The sequence below is a fragment of the Rosa rugosa genome, chromosome 3, assembly GCF_958449725.1.
Source record: "Rosa rugosa chromosome 3, drRosRugo1.1, whole genome shotgun sequence".
In the NCBI taxonomy this organism is placed as follows: domain Eukaryota; kingdom Viridiplantae; phylum Streptophyta; class Magnoliopsida; order Rosales; family Rosaceae; genus Rosa; species Rosa rugosa.
In genome coordinates, this window is record NC_084822.1 from 37,013,501 (window position 1) to 37,034,998 (window position 21,498).

General features: G+C 38.4%; 1 protein-coding gene and 1 long non-coding RNA gene across 6 annotated transcripts in view; one reads left to right on the forward strand and one right to left on the reverse strand.

The window, feature by feature from the left end:
- Window positions 1–21,455, reverse strand: part of LOC133738078 (acyl-coenzyme A thioesterase 2, chloroplastic-like) — a 37,324-nt gene extending 15,869 nt beyond the window's left edge. The window contains exons 1-2 of one of the 3 annotated variants that reach the window (XM_062165521.1): window positions 20,917–21,450; window positions 17,482–18,027 (exon numbers count right to left, since the gene is read on the reverse strand). In XM_062165521.1, coding sequence (XP_062021505.1) covers window positions 17,989–18,027; window positions 20,917–21,294 — 417 coding nt within the window. In that variant the 5' untranslated portion in view covers window positions 21,295–21,450 and the 3' untranslated portion in view covers window positions 17,482–17,988. Of the gene's footprint in view, window positions 1–17,481; window positions 18,028–20,916 lie in introns of those variants that run through there. The other 2 variants (XM_062165519.1, XM_062165520.1) reach the window with 2 other exon arrangements.
- LOC133738081 (uncharacterized) lies at window positions 181–5,480 on the forward strand. Of its 3 annotated transcripts, none has more exons than XR_009859957.1 (4): window positions 181–2,238; window positions 2,322–2,572; window positions 3,637–4,064; window positions 5,121–5,480. It is a non-coding gene; the product is annotated as an uncharacterized LOC133738081 (long non-coding RNA). The 3 variants fall into 3 exon arrangements; XR_009859958.1 differs by having other exon boundaries at window positions 2,367–2,572; XR_009859959.1 differs by lacking the exons at window positions 181–2,238; window positions 2,322–2,572; window positions 3,637–4,064 and adding an exon at window positions 4,653–4,838.
- Window positions 21,456–21,498: the final 43 nt, after the last annotated feature.

Sequence of the window (21,498 nt, forward strand, 5' to 3'; positions counted from 1 at the left end):
TAGAAAGAGAGACACCATTCCTAGAATGGGTGTCCTAAGTCTCAATGGAAACGGCAGCAAAGGGGACTGACATTGAATTGGTGGCTGCATAGTGGCTAATCAATTAATTGGTGCCCTCTACAAACAATCGACACCCTTAGTGGAGGGTGTCCTATAGACAAAATTCTAGTAGTGGGCCACTTCTTTTGGTTCTGAAGGTCATGTTACAGCAACCGGTGAGCACCAGGGTTTTCAACAATGGGCAGACAACACTACAAGAAGCAGGACAAATTGTTGCGAGGTAACCTAAATCCTTAAGATGGAGACGCTTTACTTGGAAAACAAGTTTGTTGGTTACCTCTCCATCTCCGCCTCCTTCATACAAGATGATGTTTTTCATCCAAGATCACTTGCTTATATACATGGACTCTAATTTCATTAGACCTTTAACTATGGACAGTGGGAACAGAAACCTCAATGTGGAACAGCTCTCAATTTGGAGGTCTCTTAAGTTTTGAAATGCAAGAAAGTTTTGGCTGTTCCACACATATTTCAAAGCCGGTATATTACTCAATTCCATTTTATCCAGGCAAGAGAGTAGTGTTGCAGTAGCATGCCTTTCTTTGAATTGTAGACCGTCAAGGTCAAATATTGTCTCAAAGAGAGATTAATTTAATGGCAAGGCATGCATACCACTCTCTGAGTAAAAATTGTAAATTTGTTGATCTGAGAAATGCAGATAGATTCTTGGAGTCACTACTATAATAGTTTGGTGTTTCAAGTTAACTATTGATAAGGTTCTCTGTACCGTTACTCCAAAAAACTAAATTATGTGGTACACGATATTTGGCAAAAGAAAATAGAAGTAAACATCCAATCGTTTTAATCGCAGTAACTGATGTACCAAAGAGATGAAATCAAGAAAGGAAAGCAATTTACTATCAGGACCCGCCTGAGTTAAGAACCACACCAAAGGAAAAGTAAAATGAAACGAACAAACTAAAGCATCAACCCAAAGCGAAACGAAAAACCAAACATAGATAGAGAGTAACTATAGTACTACTAGTTGGATTAAAGAGCAGCAACGGTCTGTTAGTCATAAGTTTTAAGACCATTCCCATGACTTTCACAAAGCAAAATTCAATTCAAAATGTGGCAGCTCCTTCGGATAATGCTTACGGTTATCTTATTACGTTACGACTCAGCAAGAAAATTGAAAATAACTGCAAATACCAGCAAACAAGACATACTCTTCATTTTCTATCTCCAAGGCCACAATTGTTGAAAGTTCGAAAGCTCAGGCTTATTGATTCAAAGGGCAATTCAGTCTAATGATCACAAATTTTCGATAAACACATTTGATTTACCACTTGTCTTTTTCTTTCTCAGCTATTCATTCCGCATACAATCTACTTTGATATGATCCACATATGTATGACTCCATAACCAATCACAACCCAGTTCAAGTAACCAAATTTGAAGCAAAACCCACAAATTCGGACTAAAAAAGTGTTGCCTTGACAGAAATGGTTCCAGCAGTTTCCCAATTCGGACCTCATTCCAAGGATCCCTGTACTGCTCCCTCAGTATAAAATCAGTAGAGAAATTGTAGAGAATTGTAGTCCTGCTCTGAGACGGAGTCTTGTTCAGCAATTCGCTCTGCGGAGGAGCGTCTGCTGGTGGGTCCAAGAGCCTCTCGAACATGTGAGACCTCGCTTCCCACAGTGCCTGGGTCACCGGCGAGTGGAACATTCTGGGCCACAGGCTGATGGGCTTCCGGGTCAAAGAGTCCGACCCAAAAGCGGGGAGGGTTGCCACTACCGGAATGGTGGTGTTGGAATTGGAATTGGAATTGGAAGGAGATGAATTTGGGTCCATGGAGTTCTTGGAATTTTGATTTCTGGGGAATCAGGGGATACAGTTTATGGAATTGACTTGATTCCGTTCCGATTTGGTCAAGTACTTTTGCGTTTATGGTTCGCGGCCTCCGTAAATATGGGGGCTATACACTTGCCACCTAACTCCTTATGAATTGTAATTTGCCCTGCTACTTTTCCCATAGTTTGCTCATTACGCTTGCCACCTGTTGATCTGTTGAGCCACCACCTAATTACTTTGAGCGATGGCGGGTCGCCCTTTCTCTGCTGCGCAGAAGAGACAGGAGCTGAAAGAGAGACGTTGTTTGCTTGGCAGAAAGAGAGTTGAAGAGGTGGATTGATAGAGGGCGACATACGCAGAGGTTGTATTCGTTTTGCCCAGGTACAGTAGCTTTTTTTCAAAGAATTTCTTCAAAGTCATTCTCAATCTGTGCATGTCACTGATTTTGGGTTTGAGTAATGCAGGCGTTGTTGAGGTTGTTATTGATTTTGAAGCTTATGGATTTTCAGGGAGGATGAGCATAGTATCAAAAGAAATTGACTGAGGAATGTGCAACCAATAATTTTCCTTAATCTGTTTCAGTTTTTGCTAAATTCTGTCATTTCCAGTGTTTTCTGAAATCTAACTCACTCAATTTAATGCCTTTTATTTTATTCTTTAGGTGAGACAGAGATGATTGTTCCTCTTCTTTGCTACAGAAATTGAGCCGCTGGAGGTATTATATATGCTATCATGCGGTAGTTTGATGGCATGCTACTCAAGCATAGCTTCTAATACTCTCCATTTACTTTTTCTCAGATTCTTCATCCTTTGAATTATTTGGGTTTATAGTTGCTGTTGTCTGTAACTATAATGGTTACAGACTACAGCAATTCCATGTTATTCTGTGATTGTAAGAAATTACAGACATGTGATTCTCCATCCTTTCAATTATAGTTGTTGTAGTATGTAACTATAAACCTATTGTGTATCGACGAAATTGTATTTTCCTCTATGCATACTATGAAGGAAATCCTGGAAATGCAATAGCTTGAACACGGCTTAGTGTACTGGAGTATCGTTAAAATGAGCTGTATTGTTTGACATATATTACCTAGAACCCCCACTTATTTTCGAAACAAAAAGAAATTGAAATGGTTGATTGCTTTTTGGGTCTGTTAGTGAATGCAAAAGTAGTTAAGATTGTTTAGATTTTAGGTCGTATTATAGGAAATTAGGAATGTGTTTTCAGAAGTCATTGCCTAAGATAGCTCTTTATGTGAGTGAACAGAATTGTGTGTGTGTGTGGGGGGGGGGGGGGGGGGGGGGGGAACAAATTCTTTCTGATGTAATAGGAAAGCCTATTTTCAAAATGGATTTGATTTTTTCAGTCTGTGGCTAGACTCAAAGCTTATGTGTTTGATATATGGGAGATTCCACATGCGCCGAATATATGATGTTTCATCAACTTATAGACTATTGTTCTTCAGATTGTGTTTTTCTTTCATTTCTGACATACATAATACATAGTTTTCCCATTATTGTTTAGATTATAGGAGATGTTAAAGCAATAGTAGGTTTAGTTAACTCAGAGAATGCTTCAGAGTTCTGATGGTGTATAGGGTTTGCTCAATACATAGTATGAACGTGTTTGCTTTAACTACTAAAGCTTAAAGATATAGATAAAAACGAAATCTGATTGCTTATCTATATCTATCAACTATGTTTATCTTCCACTCTTTTAATTCCACTTTTGAACAGAACCTCTCTTCTATTTTCCCCCCTTTTGCATGTGCGCAGTTGCAACAACTATGTTATATATATACGGAGCGGATCAAGAGAGGACGTCAGCACTTTCGCTAAAGTGCGGACGACGGCGCTGCAGCCCAACTCAGGCCACGACGGTGCGGCGCCAGTTGCCGGAGGGAGGCCAGGGGTTGGACGGACCAGTCTGCAGTCGGGTGGAGTCGCCGGCGACGAGGTTGTAGCGCTGCAGGTCAGGTTGCAGTTGCAGGTGAGGTTGCTGCCCAGAAACCTGCAACCTCGACCTCCTCCGACCTCGATCGCTGTCCAGAAGCCGTCTGGGATGCTTCCGGCCTCCTTCCGGCCCGATTCGCGCCCCCTTTTGCATCTATGACAACTCCAATAACAAATAACCATGACCCTTTTGCATTTTCTATGAGTAGCAGAGCTCTGCACAAAGCTATTGGGTGCGGTCTTGGTTTCAGGTACTTTGATTATCAATGGTACTTTGAATCTATGACAACTCCAATAACAAATAACCATGAACCGTTTGCATTTTCTTGAACCTTTGATCAGTTCCTCTTATTCTGTTTATGTTTATACTTAAAATAACTGCTTACCAAACATGACTTCTTCTGTTGCTGTTTCATGGTTCAAAATTCAAGTATATTAATCTATTTCAACAGCTCTAGAGTCTCAATTTTAGCTGCATGAGTTCTATTTGAATAGCATTCTCCATTCACAACCTGCTGATTGTTTTTACAAACACAGACCACAATGCTACTCATTTGTATTTTATGTAGGTGTTTGCTGCTTTAAGGTGTGATATATATTAACCTTAGCTGATGGTTCTTGATACCTCCGAATTTTTGTATTGGATGACTATGCCAATCTATGCTTTATTGCCTACATAATCGTGCCATTACAAATTTGAGCATCGCAAATAATAGCAGTGCTTTACTTTGTAGGCATGGGGTTTGGCCCTTTTTTCACCTTATAATTATTTGCCATAAAGCCTCAAAACCAAACCCAAGTGTATCAAAGTGGTTATTGAAAAAGGCCCTCACTGTCATTGTCTCTCATAACATGGGACATCTTGGAGTTCTAATTTCTCAATTAAAACACACATGTTTTTTTCTCTAAGTTTATATTGTTTTTAAATCTGCCCTATTTTGAATAAATTTCGGGATGAAATGAAGCAGCTAGCTAAGATTGAGATATATAAAATGTAGCAAATTTCCTGCTCTTTGTAACCAGTGGTAAGGCATTATCAATTTTGCTAACTAGAACGATTTTGAAAATAGTTAGATTCTTTCTTACAACAGTTGATGAGATAATAGAGAGATAGCATTGGTTGAGCGAAGACTATATTTTAGTTTTGAGCAACTAGGAATGAGTACATTTGGCTGGCAACAATCAACATATTGTGTTGGACATGCAAAGTTGTGTCCACATTGTTCATAATGAATTACTGTTTGTCAGCTCTGTTTTTGTTCTTTGTATATCTCCAGATTCTGTACTAATTATGCTTGCTCGCGCAGGGTGACATTGTCTTTGCATCTGTTATGGCAACTCTTGGACTGCAAATATTGCTCGAGTCTGCTTGAGAACTGATCTCAAAGGTAAGCGATCCATTTGTTTTCCCTACTCCAACCTGAAAATTGGAGCCGAACGATCTCTAGATTTCGGACTCTGATTCGGTTGGTTTTGTGGAATGTATTGCTGATATGCTCCCTTTTAACTGGCTTCTTAGAGGGTTCCAATTTGGCATATTGAAAAGATTTCTGTGGAGGCATATCCATAAATTTTCACTGTTATTGTATCACCTGAATTAGCAAATCATAAGAGTTAAAAACTGGATTGCTAAGTTCTGTTATTCTATATATTCAGTAGTTCGGTCATACGTATCTTACTTCTGTATCCTTCATTGGCTACAATCCCGACCAGAAATGGATGATGGACAGGAGAAGTGGATGACCGCTATCATGGTCTCTGTCACAGCTAGTAGTGAAGTTTCTCCACATGGTCTACTGTCAAAGATTTAAAAATGAAATTGTACGGGCAAGGTGAATTTCATTGGACCTTGAAGATAACAGTATTGACAAGGCAGGGTGAATTAGTAGCTGGGCTAAAATGTTGTCTGTTGAAAAATTGGGAAAAAACCGAAAGAATGCGGAAAGAGTCCACATACTCTTTCGATAAATGATTGCGTCAATGAGCATCTCTAAAATGCTAAATTTAAGTATCATATTTTTAAGTTTGATTTTATATTTTGGCTAATTGTTGTAGTTAAACATATATCATACCCGCAACATCGCGCAGGAGTTGATGCCTAGTTACCTGCTATTTTCATATCAAAGTTAGTACCAATTATCTTCTACAAGACTATTTTGTCCACAGCAACTGTGACCAGAAAGAGTGGTGTGGGGATAAAGATTTTCTACTCAAGTTTGCCTATTTTCTACTTGAGAGTGGTGTCGACAAATAGCAGCCTACCTTATTTTATTACAAGAAAAGAAAAAAGAAAAGTTAAATCTTCATATAGTAGGATTATTATGAAATGCAATTTTTGTGTTAATAAATGTTTGAGCAGTTTCATATTACCAGTATTATTCCTCCATTAGCTACTTAAGTACTTCCATGGTTCCCTCCAAATTTTCACCAAATTGTCTCACTGGTATGTGCACTTACAATAGTTAATTTTGTAAGATATAACACAATCATGTCCACGAAGTTGCCGAAATATACTTAAAAGTTTTGAGAATGCAAAAGGATTGACACTTTGAATAGTAGATCCTCGTCTACCAGTGGTATAGTACTCATAAATCTAATCGAGTGAAATTAGGCCAGCATAAAAACACGTTTGTGCATATAACTACTGTCTTCTTTTATTTCATGACTGATACATTTATAGACATATAAGAGTATGTGAATCACTTTTACTAACCTGTAAATTTCACAAACGCATTGAACAAGGAAAGACAAATCAAACACAACTACAAGAAGACACATAATTATGTGGTTCACCCCGAATTTGGCTACGCCCACCACCATGGTTCTAAAAAACGCTAGGCGCTAGTCGGGCGGTGACCCGGGGACTAGCGCCTAGGGGCCTAGGCGGGGACTAGGCGGTTTTTATTTTTTTAATTTTTTAACTATTTTTATCACATAAAATTAATAATTAATAATTATTATTAAAGTCCTACAATAATATTTTCGATTATTATGTCCTACAATTAATTAAAAGTTGGAAAAAATATGTTTATGAGATAATAACAACCATACTTAATTATTATTATCATTTAGCAATTAATATTGTTAATATAGATATTGTATACGAAACGTTGAGGGACAGAGGTCTGATGGGCACGCATCACTATGAGTCTTCTTCAACCTTTATCTTCAATATTTTCATCAATCACCGATCGAAGTCTCCAGTCTTTATCTTCAACATTTCTCTTCAAAATTGCTCTTTGGTTTCAATTATCTCTACTCTCTCATCACACGCACAGAGCACGATCTCTCTCTCTCTCTCTCTCTCTCTCTCTCTCTCTCTCAACGGGTTAATCGCCGGAAACCACCACATCTGATTAAGAAGCCAGTATTCCGGCAATCCGGCTTCATTCGGACCACCACCACCACCGCTGCTGCTACCCCAACACGGCCCTTCATCCAGAAATTGATCTTGAAGAATCGCCGAGCTCACACCCAGAAATCAAACCCAAAATTTCTGCTTTGCAGCTTCACAGAATCACCGCCCAGCGCCCGCCCAGCTCCCGCCCAACACCGCCTAGGCCGCCTAGGCGGCCGATTTTCTGCCCAGCGCCTAGCTTGCTCGACTAGGCCAAAATCGGAACGGGGTGGAGCCGCCCAGCGCCTAGGCGGCCGCCTAGGCCGATTTTTAGAACCTTGCCCACCACAATGAATATTCAAATCACTAAAACAAAGAAAGCAAGAAAAGATTACAACATAACTACTTCTTGTTCTTTTCAAATTCACAAGAAGATAAGAAATCCAAATTACAGACATGAATGGGCCAAAACTCTCAATATCAATCACAGATATCTAATGCCCTTTTTTTTTTTTTTTTATATCATCACACAACTATCACTACTCACACCCAAATTATCTGCAAAAAATCTGAAATACGCACAAGGATTCAAACTACAAGATAAACTGACAGTCGTTTTTTTTTTATCTTTTCTATTTATCACACAACTAGATTAAAGAAGTGTCTGTCGCCACCGCTCCCCAGGCTGAAGTCGGCTCAAGCAGAAAATGCGGCAGACATAAACAACATCCCAACCGACCAAGCCACTCCTGGATTAACGTCTCCACGAGTAGAAATGCACTGCGTCCAAATCTGTAAAATTTGATTCACATTGATAAATCTTGCACAGATTACACATTTATCCTGATGCTCAGTCAAAACACATATGATAGTACTGGACAGTAGTAGTATTGTAATTGCATACCTGATCAGCTTTCTTTCTTGCTATCATTCAGCTCCTGCTTAAGATTCTCACCAGAATCACGGACAATTATCTTCACTTTCCTTGCTATGCTGAGGGATCCTGAACAAAAGTTGTTCACTTTGTTGCATTTGTTAATCTCGATCCGTTCCACTAGTGGCCAATCAAAAGTATATTTGCCTTGCGAAAAGCTTCCAAGATTTGGTAGATCCACAAGTGCCAAAGAAGATAGCTGAGGGAGCATGCTTTCCTCCTCTGTTTCTTCACCCTCATCTGCTGCGACTATTGCTTCGATCCTCTCGCAAGATCCTATATCTAGACGTTTGAGCTTGACAAGACCTCTGGCAATCAAAGGAGTGAGCAAGTATCTCAAACTGCCACAAGATCTAACTGTTATTTCAGTTAAATTCTGAAAGCCTTGACAAGATTGTTTGAAATAGATGATATCATTTATTTGCATCCCTTGATCAGGCTGGGAAATATTTGACTGTGTTTTGTCTGGCTGAGAAATTGAAGCATTCCCTTCATTGACGGTCAATCTTCCGACTTCAAAAATCTCTTCCAGTGAAGAACAGTTCTCTACCAGTATGGTCTCCAATCTCTGCAATCTATTTTGCATTTGTGTTGGTACCAAATGCAATAGTTTATCACAATTCTCGATAGTGAGCCTTCTTAATTCAGAGAAGGAGTTGGGTGAAAGTTGGTTATTCCATATCTCTTTCAAGTTGCCCAGACGGCTAATGTCTAGGTATTCCAAGACGGGAAAGATAACCTGCAAATACATTGAGATCTGTTAATATGGTACTGTCTGTCTCCCCAAAATTACTTATTCTCGTTCGTTGTCCAACCATTTGTTCTTACAGTTTACATCACAGTAACAACAACACGTATATATTTGGAAATTCCTTTTTTGGGTCCAATAAAACACTAGCTGGTTGGTTATTTTGCTATAAACAATTGAGAGGGGCTGGGTAGGGAATTTTGTGACCATTAATTTTAGCATATTCTCCGGGCAACAAGACCCTCATATATGTTCATACAAATCTCTTCTTTCATCCAAAATTAGGACCAAAAAAAAAACAACCCGATGATATATGGTAATTTGAAAATGTAAAAGATGGAAATTTACTTCCAAAGATGTGACAAAATAAAAAGAAAATTATTCTGAAAAGGCAAAAATACCTTGGGGTCAGAGAAAAGTGAATGTTCAACGGTCAAACTATCGGGATGTTCCAGTTGCCTTCCCAGCCCCTTGCAAGTAATTTTGCTCATTCCAGTGAAGCTTGGTAGACGTTCAAGTCTCAACCTTGTCAAACAACGGAAGTTGACCTCTTTGACATGATGTCCCGATCCTTCCAAGGCAAAAATTGCTTCCAATGACTGGCAATCCCGTATGTCTATGGAACGACCGACAACTACCAGATTTCCCAACCATCTAGATTGACTTTCAATACTGACGACTATTTGTAATGCAGGTAGATTCCATAAATATAGATTTTCTAATTTCTGAAGCGACCCCAGTGGCAGGTCTCCATGAAAAATCTCTTTCAGCCTCCTTGCTCCATCGATATCCAGAAATCTCAAGACAGGAAAGACGCTTCGTGGAGTATCTTGCTGAGTCATGTCAATCAGATATTCCAAAGACTCACACTTGTCGAGGATAAGTGACTCCAAGTTTGCACAGCAGTTTACATCTAAGACATTGAGAGGGTCTGTCAAATTCTTCAGTTTTAACTCGAGCTTGTTAGTTTTCTTCAACAACGAACTGATTCCAGTATCCGCAAGAGAGCTTGCTTCAAGATCATGAACTCTCAAGTAGTTACCCTCTAAGCCCTCTAAGTCTTCATGATCCTCCCATCCTATATTGATCTTAAATCTTTCAAGCTTACGAAATAGCTTACTGGTTAGCAGAATCACAACTGGGGGCAAAACCACTTCTAAAGTAGTCAAACAGGACAAGGAAAGTAGCTCTGAAAGTAACCCAACTCTCCAGTCCATAGAGTTGGCCCACCTTGTGAGATGGTCGTAGTTTCCTTCTAAATCTTCAACATACTTTGCGAACAGATCACCAAGGCTGTCAAGTTCCTCTGATTCGCTACTTTCTGCATCCTCATCCTCTGATTTGCTACTTTCTGCATCCTCCTCCTCCTCCTCCGGTTGAGAGACCTGATCAGTCGTTGTTTCTGTTGAGGCGACTTCTTCCGGTTGGGCATCAACCTCCAATTGAGAGATCCTACTGATTGTTTCTGTTGATCCAAGTTTCTCAACCACCCAACCTTCAAAGCTATTCCATATGTACAATTCTTCTAGACGAGATAAACTCGCTAGAACATCTGGTGAGATTACTTTAAGGTTCGTACAACTCGACAAATCTAACAACCTCAGATTAGATAAATTTTTGAATGTATCAGGCAACTGTTTGACGTTAGATTCACTTAAATTGAGTATCATGAGTCTCCATAGCTGTCCAATGACATCAATATTGAGACGGCAATCCTGTAGAATGAGGGTTTGAAGATTCTTCAGAGGTGAAAGGGATGGGAGGACTGAACTCGCGATAGCTAAAACCTTGAGATCTTCCATTCCATCGAAAATTGTGGCTGGCAGCTCCAGTTTACTTCTATCTTTGGTTCCCAACAGTAAAAGCTCAGTAGTACTCATATTGGTTGTCAATGAACTGCAATAAGTAGATTCCTCGATACCATCATTCTTGCGCCAGTGGTTCAATTCCACACCCTGTCTTAACACAATTCTCCTTTCAGGCTGATCATTCCTCTTTTGTCTCAACCCTTCCGAGCCTATATACACGGCTACATCGTGCACCACATCATGCATTTTAAAGTGGCCTTTCTCATCACCATCTAACAATAAAGAACGATTTTTGAGTGTGTCAAGCAATGTTTTTACACAGTCTCTTGCTTGTGATATTGAATCAATGCCTTTAAAAATCCCAAGCCCATGCCCAAACATAACTAAAATTTGAGTTGGCAAATCTTCACTCTCTGGAAATAGAGAACAGAGCAAAAAACATGATTTGGCTTGCTCGCTTGGTAGATATTCATAGCTCAACTCTATTTTTCCATACACATCCTTTATCACTCCTGGAACGTCTTCTGGGCAAGCTTGTTTTAGTTGTCTGAGTGCGTTTCTCCAATTTGAAATCTCTTTACCTAGTAGTGCCCCTCCAACCGTAGAAATTGCAACTGGTAAGCCACCACATTCATCCAGAACCTGTTCTGCTATATGACGCAGCTCGCGATCGAATTCAATGGAACCTCCTGCTACCTTTTTAAACAAACTCCAAGCATCATGTTTTGGCAAACCATCAATGCGAAAATTCCTTTTGGTTTTCATATCGTTGAAGATATCTTGGCTCCGTGATGATACAAGAAGTTTACAACCTTTTGGATCACGGGAAATTGGAATCCCCAGTTCCCACAAATTCAGTGGTTTCCAATCCCAAACATTGTCCAATATTACAAGGACCTTTTCCGTACCCCTTGATAATCTTTCTCGTAACTTGGCTGCTCTGTCATCCTCTGCTTTAAGTTCCAGACCTAGATCTATAGCAATTTTTCCTTGGATTTTGATCAAGTCAGTCTCTTGAGTAAACTCTGCAATTGCAAAACCATTAAATAGATCTACTTCATTCGCTTTTGCAACCACTTCCATCACCAAGGTTGTTTTGCCAATTCCCCCCATGCCACAGATTACAATGGGGTTGGATTCATCATCTGTCAGAGCATCCATTACATCTCTGATGACTGAAATTCTTGATTCAAACTCAACAGGTCTTGCTACGGGAGTGGGTTGTAATAACAATTTGAAATTGCTCCGAGTCCCCATTTCACCAAACACATCTGATAGTGAAATCAAAATGATCTTGCAGCTTTTCTTGATATCAACACGAGAAATTCCAATTGCTTCCAAATCAGGTATTCCACAGACATCAGTCAGTATTACAAGAATCCTCTTAGAATCGGACGCCTGTAAAACAGCACGTAGCCTCTCTGCCCGTTCAACCAAACTCCCATTCTCCAATTTCAGGTCTAGCATTTCTGCAATTTCACCTTGTATTCGTTTCAAGTCTGGATCCTGGGACACAACTGCCATGGCAACCTCTTCAAAGAGCTTTTTTTGTTTCATTCTTTTCATGAACTCTTTAGTTGTTACTGTATCTATCTCTCTGATTGTCCCAGAAATGCCAATCATACTGATCTTGTCATCTTGCAGAGCTGTCAGGAGATCTTTTGTATAAGGTAACCTGTATTGCAGACGCTCAGAAAGATCCATAGGTGCAGGTGGTTTAGCAGGATTGGATGTTCCTGAGGAGGAGCTAGCCCCTTCATGTGGCTTGCTCGGTGCCTCAGTGGAATCCTCAAAATATTGTATGGCTGGATATTCAATCTTCAGCGGAAGAGCAGGACATGATACTGTGGTGAAATTTCCATCTGTAATAAGCTTATCAACCTTTGGAGCTAGCTTCTTTGCTGTCCTACTCAAGGAACGGCGGACCTTCAGATTTGGACACCACCCATTGGAGCTGCAGCATGTTGTTGCCTTGGCTACTCTTCCTTCTTCAAAACATGTCTCCTTTTCTTCTATGGTCTGCTTTACTCGTTCCAACCAGTCGTCAACAAGAGGAAGAATATCCTCCAAGTTCCTCTTCGCTGCATTTACACGTCGTTGTACCCCATCTCTATTGGCAGTCAGAGTTCTAACCTTCTCGGTGAGCTCTCGAACATTGCTCTTGTAGTTAATCAGATAACCAAATTGTCGCAGAACAGGTGCGATTGTGTACTCTGCTAATTTTCCAACCACTGTAATAACAATATCTGCCATTTGTCTAGCTACTGGGTTTTGTTTTTTATGATGACTAAGAAGGATCACAGATGGAGTAATCGAAGGAATGCTGAAAAGACAAGGACTTGAAGAAAGGACAATTTTTGTATTTCTTCTGGTGCGTGCTTTGAAACTGAAGGAATTCAGATTCACAAAGCAAGTGAAGTGAATGTCAATATGCAACAAGAGGGAGGACCAAGAAAGAAAGGAATGAACTACAAACGAAAGCCAGGATATTTTTTTTTTTTTCCCTTCTTGTATCACTAAAGATTCACAGAACAATTGAATTGATGTAACAACAACTACGAAGCAAAGGGGAGAAAGGGTGGACAAATGGAAGCAGTATTTTTTTTTTCTAATCTTTTTTTTTTTTTTTTGGGTGGGAGGTTGCAGGACGAAGGAGCAGGAGCAAAGACAGAGTAATGCTAGGTGAACCACCTTTTGGGGAACCACCTAGAGCCCACCTTAGGTGGCAGCTGATGTGGCAGATCCATATCATCAAAGCATAATTCCTGATTTTTATATTTCTATTTTTTTCTTAATTACGAAAATTCCTTCTTTTTTTTTAATTTCTTTATTTCCTTTTTAAACCCTATTTTTTTTCTTTGTGAGCTGATATGCGAGACGTCTTCTCAGACGTTGTTTTCTTCTCAACTGCTCTCACCCCTCCTTCACCCTCTCACCTCCTCTTCAATTGATCAACGTCTTCTTAATTTGATTTCGGTTTCCTCGCAAGCATCTTCAACAAAAGCTCTGCGTAAACGTGGTTAGTTCTTTTTTTTTTTTTTTTACCCGAATAGCATAGCATGTTTGGAATTAGGATTTAGGGGGAAGTGGATCTGAATTAGGGTTAGCATGTTTCTTGTGTTCTTTTTTTTATCCTGAATTATTTCTAGCTAGAACTCTTTTTTCTAACTCTTTTTATCCTAAAGTATTCCCTAGTTTGCTGCACTGGAGTCCTTTTCTCTTTGTTTACTGTTCATGTTTCTTAATATGTAGAAATCAATATGTGCTCTTCATTCCGTGCTTCAACATGTTTATAGAAATCAATTACCGATTTTTTTTTAATAGAAATTGAGTGCAACCACTTCAAAATCTGTGCTTACGTTTAACTTGATTACTATGCTTCACTAGTTTATGGAGTTACTCTTTATCAAGCTGATAACTATCCACCTTTTGGGACTTGAAGAGATTGATTATACTCATAGCTTTTGCTGCATTTATTTCTCTATTTGACCCACCTTTCACGTTCAAGGCTATGTCCAGGTTGTGTTAGAACAATAAATTTGAATCTTCTTTTTCTTATTGATAAATTGGCTTTGACAACTGGACAACGTTCATGCCTTTATTTTAACGTTTTTGTTGTATTTGGAGTTTAGGATTGTTGTACTCATATGTCACTATTTTGTCAGGTGCTTAAGGAATGGAACAATCGTCCAATGAATCGGAGAACATTATTCTCACTAATGATCAAGGTATGTTGTTTATATTAAAATTTTCTTGAGATAATTAAAATTTTTGTTTTGCTGGCACATATGTGAAAAGACAAAGCTACTTAAATTGTCTAGGAACAGTGGATGATTCATCAAAGAGCTTAGAGAATAATCAAGAAAGTGAGGTAGAAGAAATAATGCAAGAGCCTAGTGTTGAGATGAGTTTTGATTCTATTGATGAGGCATATGACTACTATAGAAAATATGGGAAGCAATTAGGATTCCCAGTGAGAAAGAGAACATCAAGAAATTAATGAAGAGCAAGAAAGAACAAACGTGGTGGGAACAATACTCATGAAGAAGTAGGAGTGAAGGTATGCAACTTAATTGTGTAAAGTTTTCGTTTTTTCTTTTTTTTTTTTACAAAAGTTGAGTTTCGTTATCTGTATTACGTATTGTTATGTTTCTTTTGTAGGGGTCAAGATCAAGAGGTCGTCTGCCATTGAAGAGAAATGAATCTAAGAAAGAGCAAGAGCAAGAGGTCAAAAACAAACAAAATAGAAGAAATAAGGTTCTATCCAATAAAAAGCCTAATCATGAAGGAGAAGGATCAAAGGTAAAGTGACTATTTTTAATTGTGCTATGTAAGATCCTAATTTGTGAGCCTAGAGAGAAGAATTCTTATGATACATTGTGTGCTTTCATTTTAAAGGTGTTTTCACCCTCACAAAGTGATGTCAATCCAAAGAGAGTTCGTATACCATCAAAAAGATTGTTAGAAACAATTTAATGAAAAACTGATGGAAGGTATGTATTCAAAATCTATGTATTAAGTTAGTTTTTGTACGTATTACTTTCTTTGATACTTTGAAATTGATGTGATGTAGGTAAAGCATGTTCGAGTGTAAATGGTGACCAAGAGCATAGCTAACCAACGACTGAAGCTTGATTTCACTTGAACTTGCTGGAACTGATATTTTTTATTTATTTTCATATATAACTGATATTCAGTTAAGAGATTTTTATGTTACATTTCAGTAGACAACAATCATTTAGTACAAGCATGTCTCAATTATATTCAACAATTTGTTTAACGTACCTAATGCAATGTTCTTATGACCTTTTTTTTGTCTTTTTCTTTTTTTTTTTCCAGAACTTTCCTTGTCATAAGAAAAGGTTCTGCATATCCATTTGAACTTTTTCTTATGTAACATGATGATTTTACCTTTTCTTCTCTAATATAAAAAAGATCAACGCAAATATTGAATCAATAGTTCTCGTTAAAGAGAAATTATTATGATAATTTAAGATCAATGAGTGGATCACAAATTATCACAAATTATTATGATAATTTAACAGATGAGATTCCATCCGAGACTGCAGTTCAGTCTTTCTCAAGCTGCCTTAGCAAGGGCTCATCCGTGACACTCATTAGCATGCAGCACATCACTCAAATGTCACCTGCATATCAGATATATTTCCGATTGAAGAGCATGTACTGAAGCATAGTAATCAAGTTAAACGTAAGCACAGATTTTGAAGTGGTTGCACTCAATTTCTATAATAAAAAAAAAATCGGTAATTGATTTCTATAAACATGTTTTTTTTGGACAAAATTTCTTATCAACATGTTGAAGCACGGAATGAAGAGCACATATTGATTTCTACATATTAAGAAACATGAACAGTAAACAAAGAGAAAAGGACTCCAGTGCAGCAAACTAGGGAATACTTTAGGATAAAAAGAGTTAGAAAAAAGAGTTCTAGCTAGAAATAATTCAGGATAAAAAAAAGAACACAAGAAACATGCTAACCCTAATTCAGATCCACTTCCCCCTAAATCCTAATTCCAAACATGCTATGCTATTCGGGTAAAAAAAAAAAAAAAAGAACTAACCACGTTTACGCAGAGCTTTTGTTGAAGATGCTTGCGAGGAAACCGAAATCAAATTAAGAAGACGTTGATCAATTGAAGAGGAGGTGAGAAGGTGAAGGAGGGGTGAGAGCAGTTGAGAAGAAAACAACGTCTGAGAAGACGTCTCGCATATCAGCTCACAAAGAAAAAAAATAGGGTTTAAAAAGGAAATAAAGAAATTAAAAAAAAAGAAGGAATTTTCGTAATTAAGAAAAAAATAGAAATATAAAAATCAGGAATTATGCTTTGATGATATGGATCTGCCACATCAGCTGCCACCTAAGGTGGGCTCTAGGTGGTTCCCCAAAAGGTGGTTCACCTAGCATTACTCGCAAAGACAACAAAGGAAACAAATCTAACAAAGACAAAGCTTCAAATATTGTAACTGAATAAAGAAAGACAACAGAATCGCCTGGAACTCAATTGGAAATGGCAAATAACTCGTACCTTTCTCTTTCGAATTGTTTTGTTGTTGTTCAGAGAAGAGAAATGCAGAAATTCTGGAGGCAGGAGTAGAGAGTAGAGAGATGATCAAGACTCATTCCCAGTTTAGTTTTGATCTTCACTACTCAACTAGAACAATAAAGCAGTAAAAGTCCCTTTATTAGTGGGCCCAGGCTTTAATTTCATATATAATCCACGGACAGGATCTAATGAGTTGTGTTTGGACGTTCGGATATCAAGTAACAAATCCTGCTCGGAAGGTAAGAATCTTATCCACCTGGACATGACCAAAAAAGCAGATAAACGTCTTCCGACCTCATCCATCTTCATCTTCACTGAAAGTAAAATATAACATGATGCTACAGTCATGTGATGCTTATCTTGAGGTATTATTTCTGAAAAGTATCAGTTCCTAGATTTTGCTTTCTCAAGTATAAATTTTTCAATGCAACGAAAACACTCTTGAAATTATACTTTGAGTTAATTTTAGGTTTTGAATCATATTCATACCTTTTGAGTGAAAAAGTGGGTCTGGTGACTTCCCGTTAAGGCAACCGGCGCGGTGAGCACCAATGTGTTCCATGATGGGCCGTCAACCGTACATGGAGAAGGGCAAATTGTTCTGAGGCAAGTTGAATCCTTAAAATGGAGATGCTTTACTTGGGAAACAAGTTTGTTTTCCTCTCCATCTCTGCCTCCTTCATTTGTGATGATGTCTTCCATCCGAGAGCAGTTAATTTATACATGAATTCTAGTTTCACTAGACCTTTAATTATGAACAATGGGAACACATATCTCAATCTGGAACAGCTCTCAATTTGGAGCTCTTTTAAGCTTTGAGATGTCAGAATGTTGTTTTGATTCCACACATATTTCAACTAGGATAGATCACTCAATTTCATTTTCTCTAGGCAAAGGGAGTAATGTTGCAGTAGTAGCATAATTTTCTTTGTATTCTAGACCTTCAACGTCAAATTTCTGGCTTCTGCTTCCTTGAAAAGCAATCGTTCTCTTTTAGCTACTGGTAAGGGCCGATTAACTGCAGCAGCTTCCCAGTCCTAGAGTGACGAGCCACAAATATGATGGCTGAAAGGGCTAAAGAATAAGAATTGTCACAGCCTTCTACAAAACAAAATTTCTTTTATTAAGTCGAATCTGTCACAGCATTAACCAACCACATCACATGAAGAGGACCACAATTTGGAGCAACAGATGGCGCATTGGATATGCCAGAATGAGAAAATCTTGAGTATGTAAATTGGGGCTACTTTGGATGACATATGGTTCCTTTGCTAGTGGGCGTTTAGATCCTTAACATTTGCCAAAAAACGCCAAACGACTCCTGGCAATGCACAAGATCAGAAGGTCAGAAAACTTAAAGCATCCATTGGTCATGCGACAAATGATGTCTGATGGCAATAAGATGAAGAAAAATTACAAAACACATAATGAACTCACTTATTTGACTTTCCAGGAAACTAACTAATCTGTAATTTGAAAGTACAGGAATGTGTGTTCTCCTGTTGCTAACAACTGACAGGAACAAATACCATCAAAAAATAAATAAGGAGGCGAGAAAACTGGAACATTTACAATTTCCCAATGGCCCCTAATCCACTAACCAAGAGTGAAACCGTCATGCTGTGCTTAAATAAACCATAGTGCCATCCTCAATCCCAACAGTTCATAACGAATGTAAAAATGAACCGGAACGGTCAAACTCAGAGGTTTGAAAATAATTATTATATTTTCAGTGTTGCTTACCTTCAAAGATTGCACTGCATTTGAAACATGTGAATTTGTTAGCTAAACAATTATTAGACAATTTCTCTATACTTGTGCTGTCAATCTTCTGTGCCTTTGGTTCTTAGCTTTCTTCGTTGAGGTCTTATCAAACAGTAACTAATTAAAGGGTCCTCAGGCGAAGTGGGAACCAATAAACAAATGCATAAATTCCGAGAATTTGTAGAAATGTGAAACAAATTATGCAGCAAAAGATAAACCCACATGGCTGAATACTCATTCAATCACAAAAATGAGAGCTCATCAACATTAACGAAGCGAGTATAAGAAAAAAAACAGAAAAGTATAAAATTTCTGAGAAGACGATATACAGAAATGAGAAGGAACCTTGTAAGATGGATGATTCATGATTTTGACATATAATCTCACACATCACAGAACCGTCCATTTGTCAAGTCGGATCCCATCCATCACCGGCATTGCCGGTTGAGATCCATTGACATTCTATCTCACTACAATGTATTATTAAAAGTTATCAACTTCTAAACACAAATGATAACTACAGCAAGAAACAAGGGTCAAAGAAATATTACAGAAGAGTTTCATTATTTAGAAATGGAAAGTGCTCTCTGTTCTGAAATATATGCACTCACTCAATCACAATCCATAAACTCTAGACTCTGAACCACATAATATAAAGCATTTGAATATGTGACCAAACGACCGAGCATCTGCACATAGAGATTATGTGACAAGAACCTTCATTCACACAAGTCAAAATATTCACACCTTAGTAATGCAACAGAGAAAAGTTCAATCATTATAAGAGAAACTTGTCAAAATTCTTGATTTGTGCCTTCGGTAATGTGGAAACTCTCAATGTAATTTGGGCTGAGATTAGTAATTGCAGAAAATGAGAGGAGAGAGTTGGTGAAGTTGCTACGCTCATCAATATCAGTTCTTTTCTTACTATCAGTCTGACTAAATGGTGGAGATACTGACTGGAACCATCAGACTTGAAGGATGTAGTGCTGGCTGCACATGTTGTCTCAGCATATGCAGACTACTCCTAATGGGTCCAACAACCTATTTTTAAGGGTATAAATTCTGCACTAAAAAGGAAATTTTACATGATGAAAAGGCACCTATAGGGATCTAATTGACACTTTAACCTTCCTTTCAGTATGGAAAGTACCCAATGCCTTAAGGATGCCGTTTAGAGGTTAGGGTTTAGGGCATTGGAAAGTACAGAGACATCTACCTAAACCTTGTGTGTGCACTTGAAAACATAAAACATGTGTATCGATCTTTTCACAGACTCTAAAACATTTTTAACCATAATGCATGCCTAAACCCTTAAAAAATTTCCGAACAGAGGTTGCATGTCTGTTTTTCAGAGATGAATGCAAACCATCACTAAATTCTATAGCAAGATATTACACGGAAGCCAATTTCCCTCGTCTTGACATGTAGATAAGATCTAGATTTATGACTCAAAGGCATTACAGGGAATATTTCATGGAGGTTCTTTTTCTCTTAAATTTCAAGACTATTAATAAAGGAAAAAACGTACTCCCAAGACAAACATCAAAGGGAGACAGATGATTAAGTAAATTGGTCCTGAACACTGAGCTTAAAAGGATTTGCATCCTCACTACCCTGATGCAATAATAAACGGTCTATACTACTTCAGTCCACGAATAGAAATGAGACACCTAGCACTAAGAATACAAGAGTGAAGTATATGAAGGTGAGCACTAACAATAGTACACAAAACAAACAGGATACTAGAAAGTATCAACGACGTGTTCTACATAACTGAAAAGTGTGTCCTAATGAATGTGACTTGATAGGATCAACATAGTCTCTTCCACATGGATCCTTAAGACTCCTAATGTAGATGGGGCACTACCTCTTTTAACATTTCCACAAGCTAAATGTAGTATAGTAGAGCCAGTTTTTGGAGCTGAACTATTTGGATACATCAGACTCATGAGTTGTGGCAGATTTTGGAGCTTCAATGTGATCAATTGAGGAAAGTTCATGTTATAATTTTTTTTGCTGATTGCCATGGTACATGATATTTGGCAAAAGAAAATAGAAGAAGTAAACATCCAATCGTTTTAATCGCAGTAACTGATAATACCAAAGAGATGATAATACCAGCAAGAAAATTAAAAATAGCTGCAAATACCAGCAAACAAGACATACTCCTCATTTTCTATCTCCAAGGCCACAATTGTTGAGAGTTCAAAAGGTCAGGCTTATTGAGTTCAAAGTGCAATTCAGCCTAATGATCACAAATTTTCGATAAACACATTTGATTTACCACTTGTCTTTTTCTTTCTCAGCTATTCATTCCCCATACAATCTACTTTGATATGGTCCACATATGTATGACTCCATAACCAATCACAACCCAGTTCAAGTAACCAAATTTGAAGCAAAACCCACAAATCCAAACACAGAAAGACTAAAAAAGTGATACCTTGACAGAAATGGTTCCAGCTAAAGCATCAAGGTCTTCAAGCAGTTTCCCAATTCGGACCTCATTCCAAGGATCCCTGTACTGCTCCCTCAGTATAAAATCAGCAGAGAAATTGTAGAGAATTGTAGTCCTGCTCTGAGACGGAGTCTTGTTCAGCAATTCGCTCTGCGGAGGAGCGTCTGCTGGTGGGTCCAAGAGCCTCTCGAACATGTGAGACCTCGCTTCCCACAGTGCCTGGGTCACCGGCGAGTGGAACATTCCGGGCCACAAGCTGATGGGCTTCCGGGTCAAAGAGTCCGACCCGAAAGCGGGGAGGGTTGCCACTACCGGAATGGTGGTGTTGGAATTGGAATTGGAAGGAGATGAATTTGGGTCCATGATGGAGTTCTTGGAATTTTGATTTCTGGGGAATCAGGGGATACAGTTTATGGAATTGACTTGATTCTGTTTTGGTAGTTTAAGATTTGGTCAAGTACTAATTATGGTTTTGCGGCCTCCGTAAATATGGGGGCTAAGGCTATACACGTTTCTGGCCTATTGACTCTTCCTGTCTACGACGCTATGTAACGAATAACGATATTG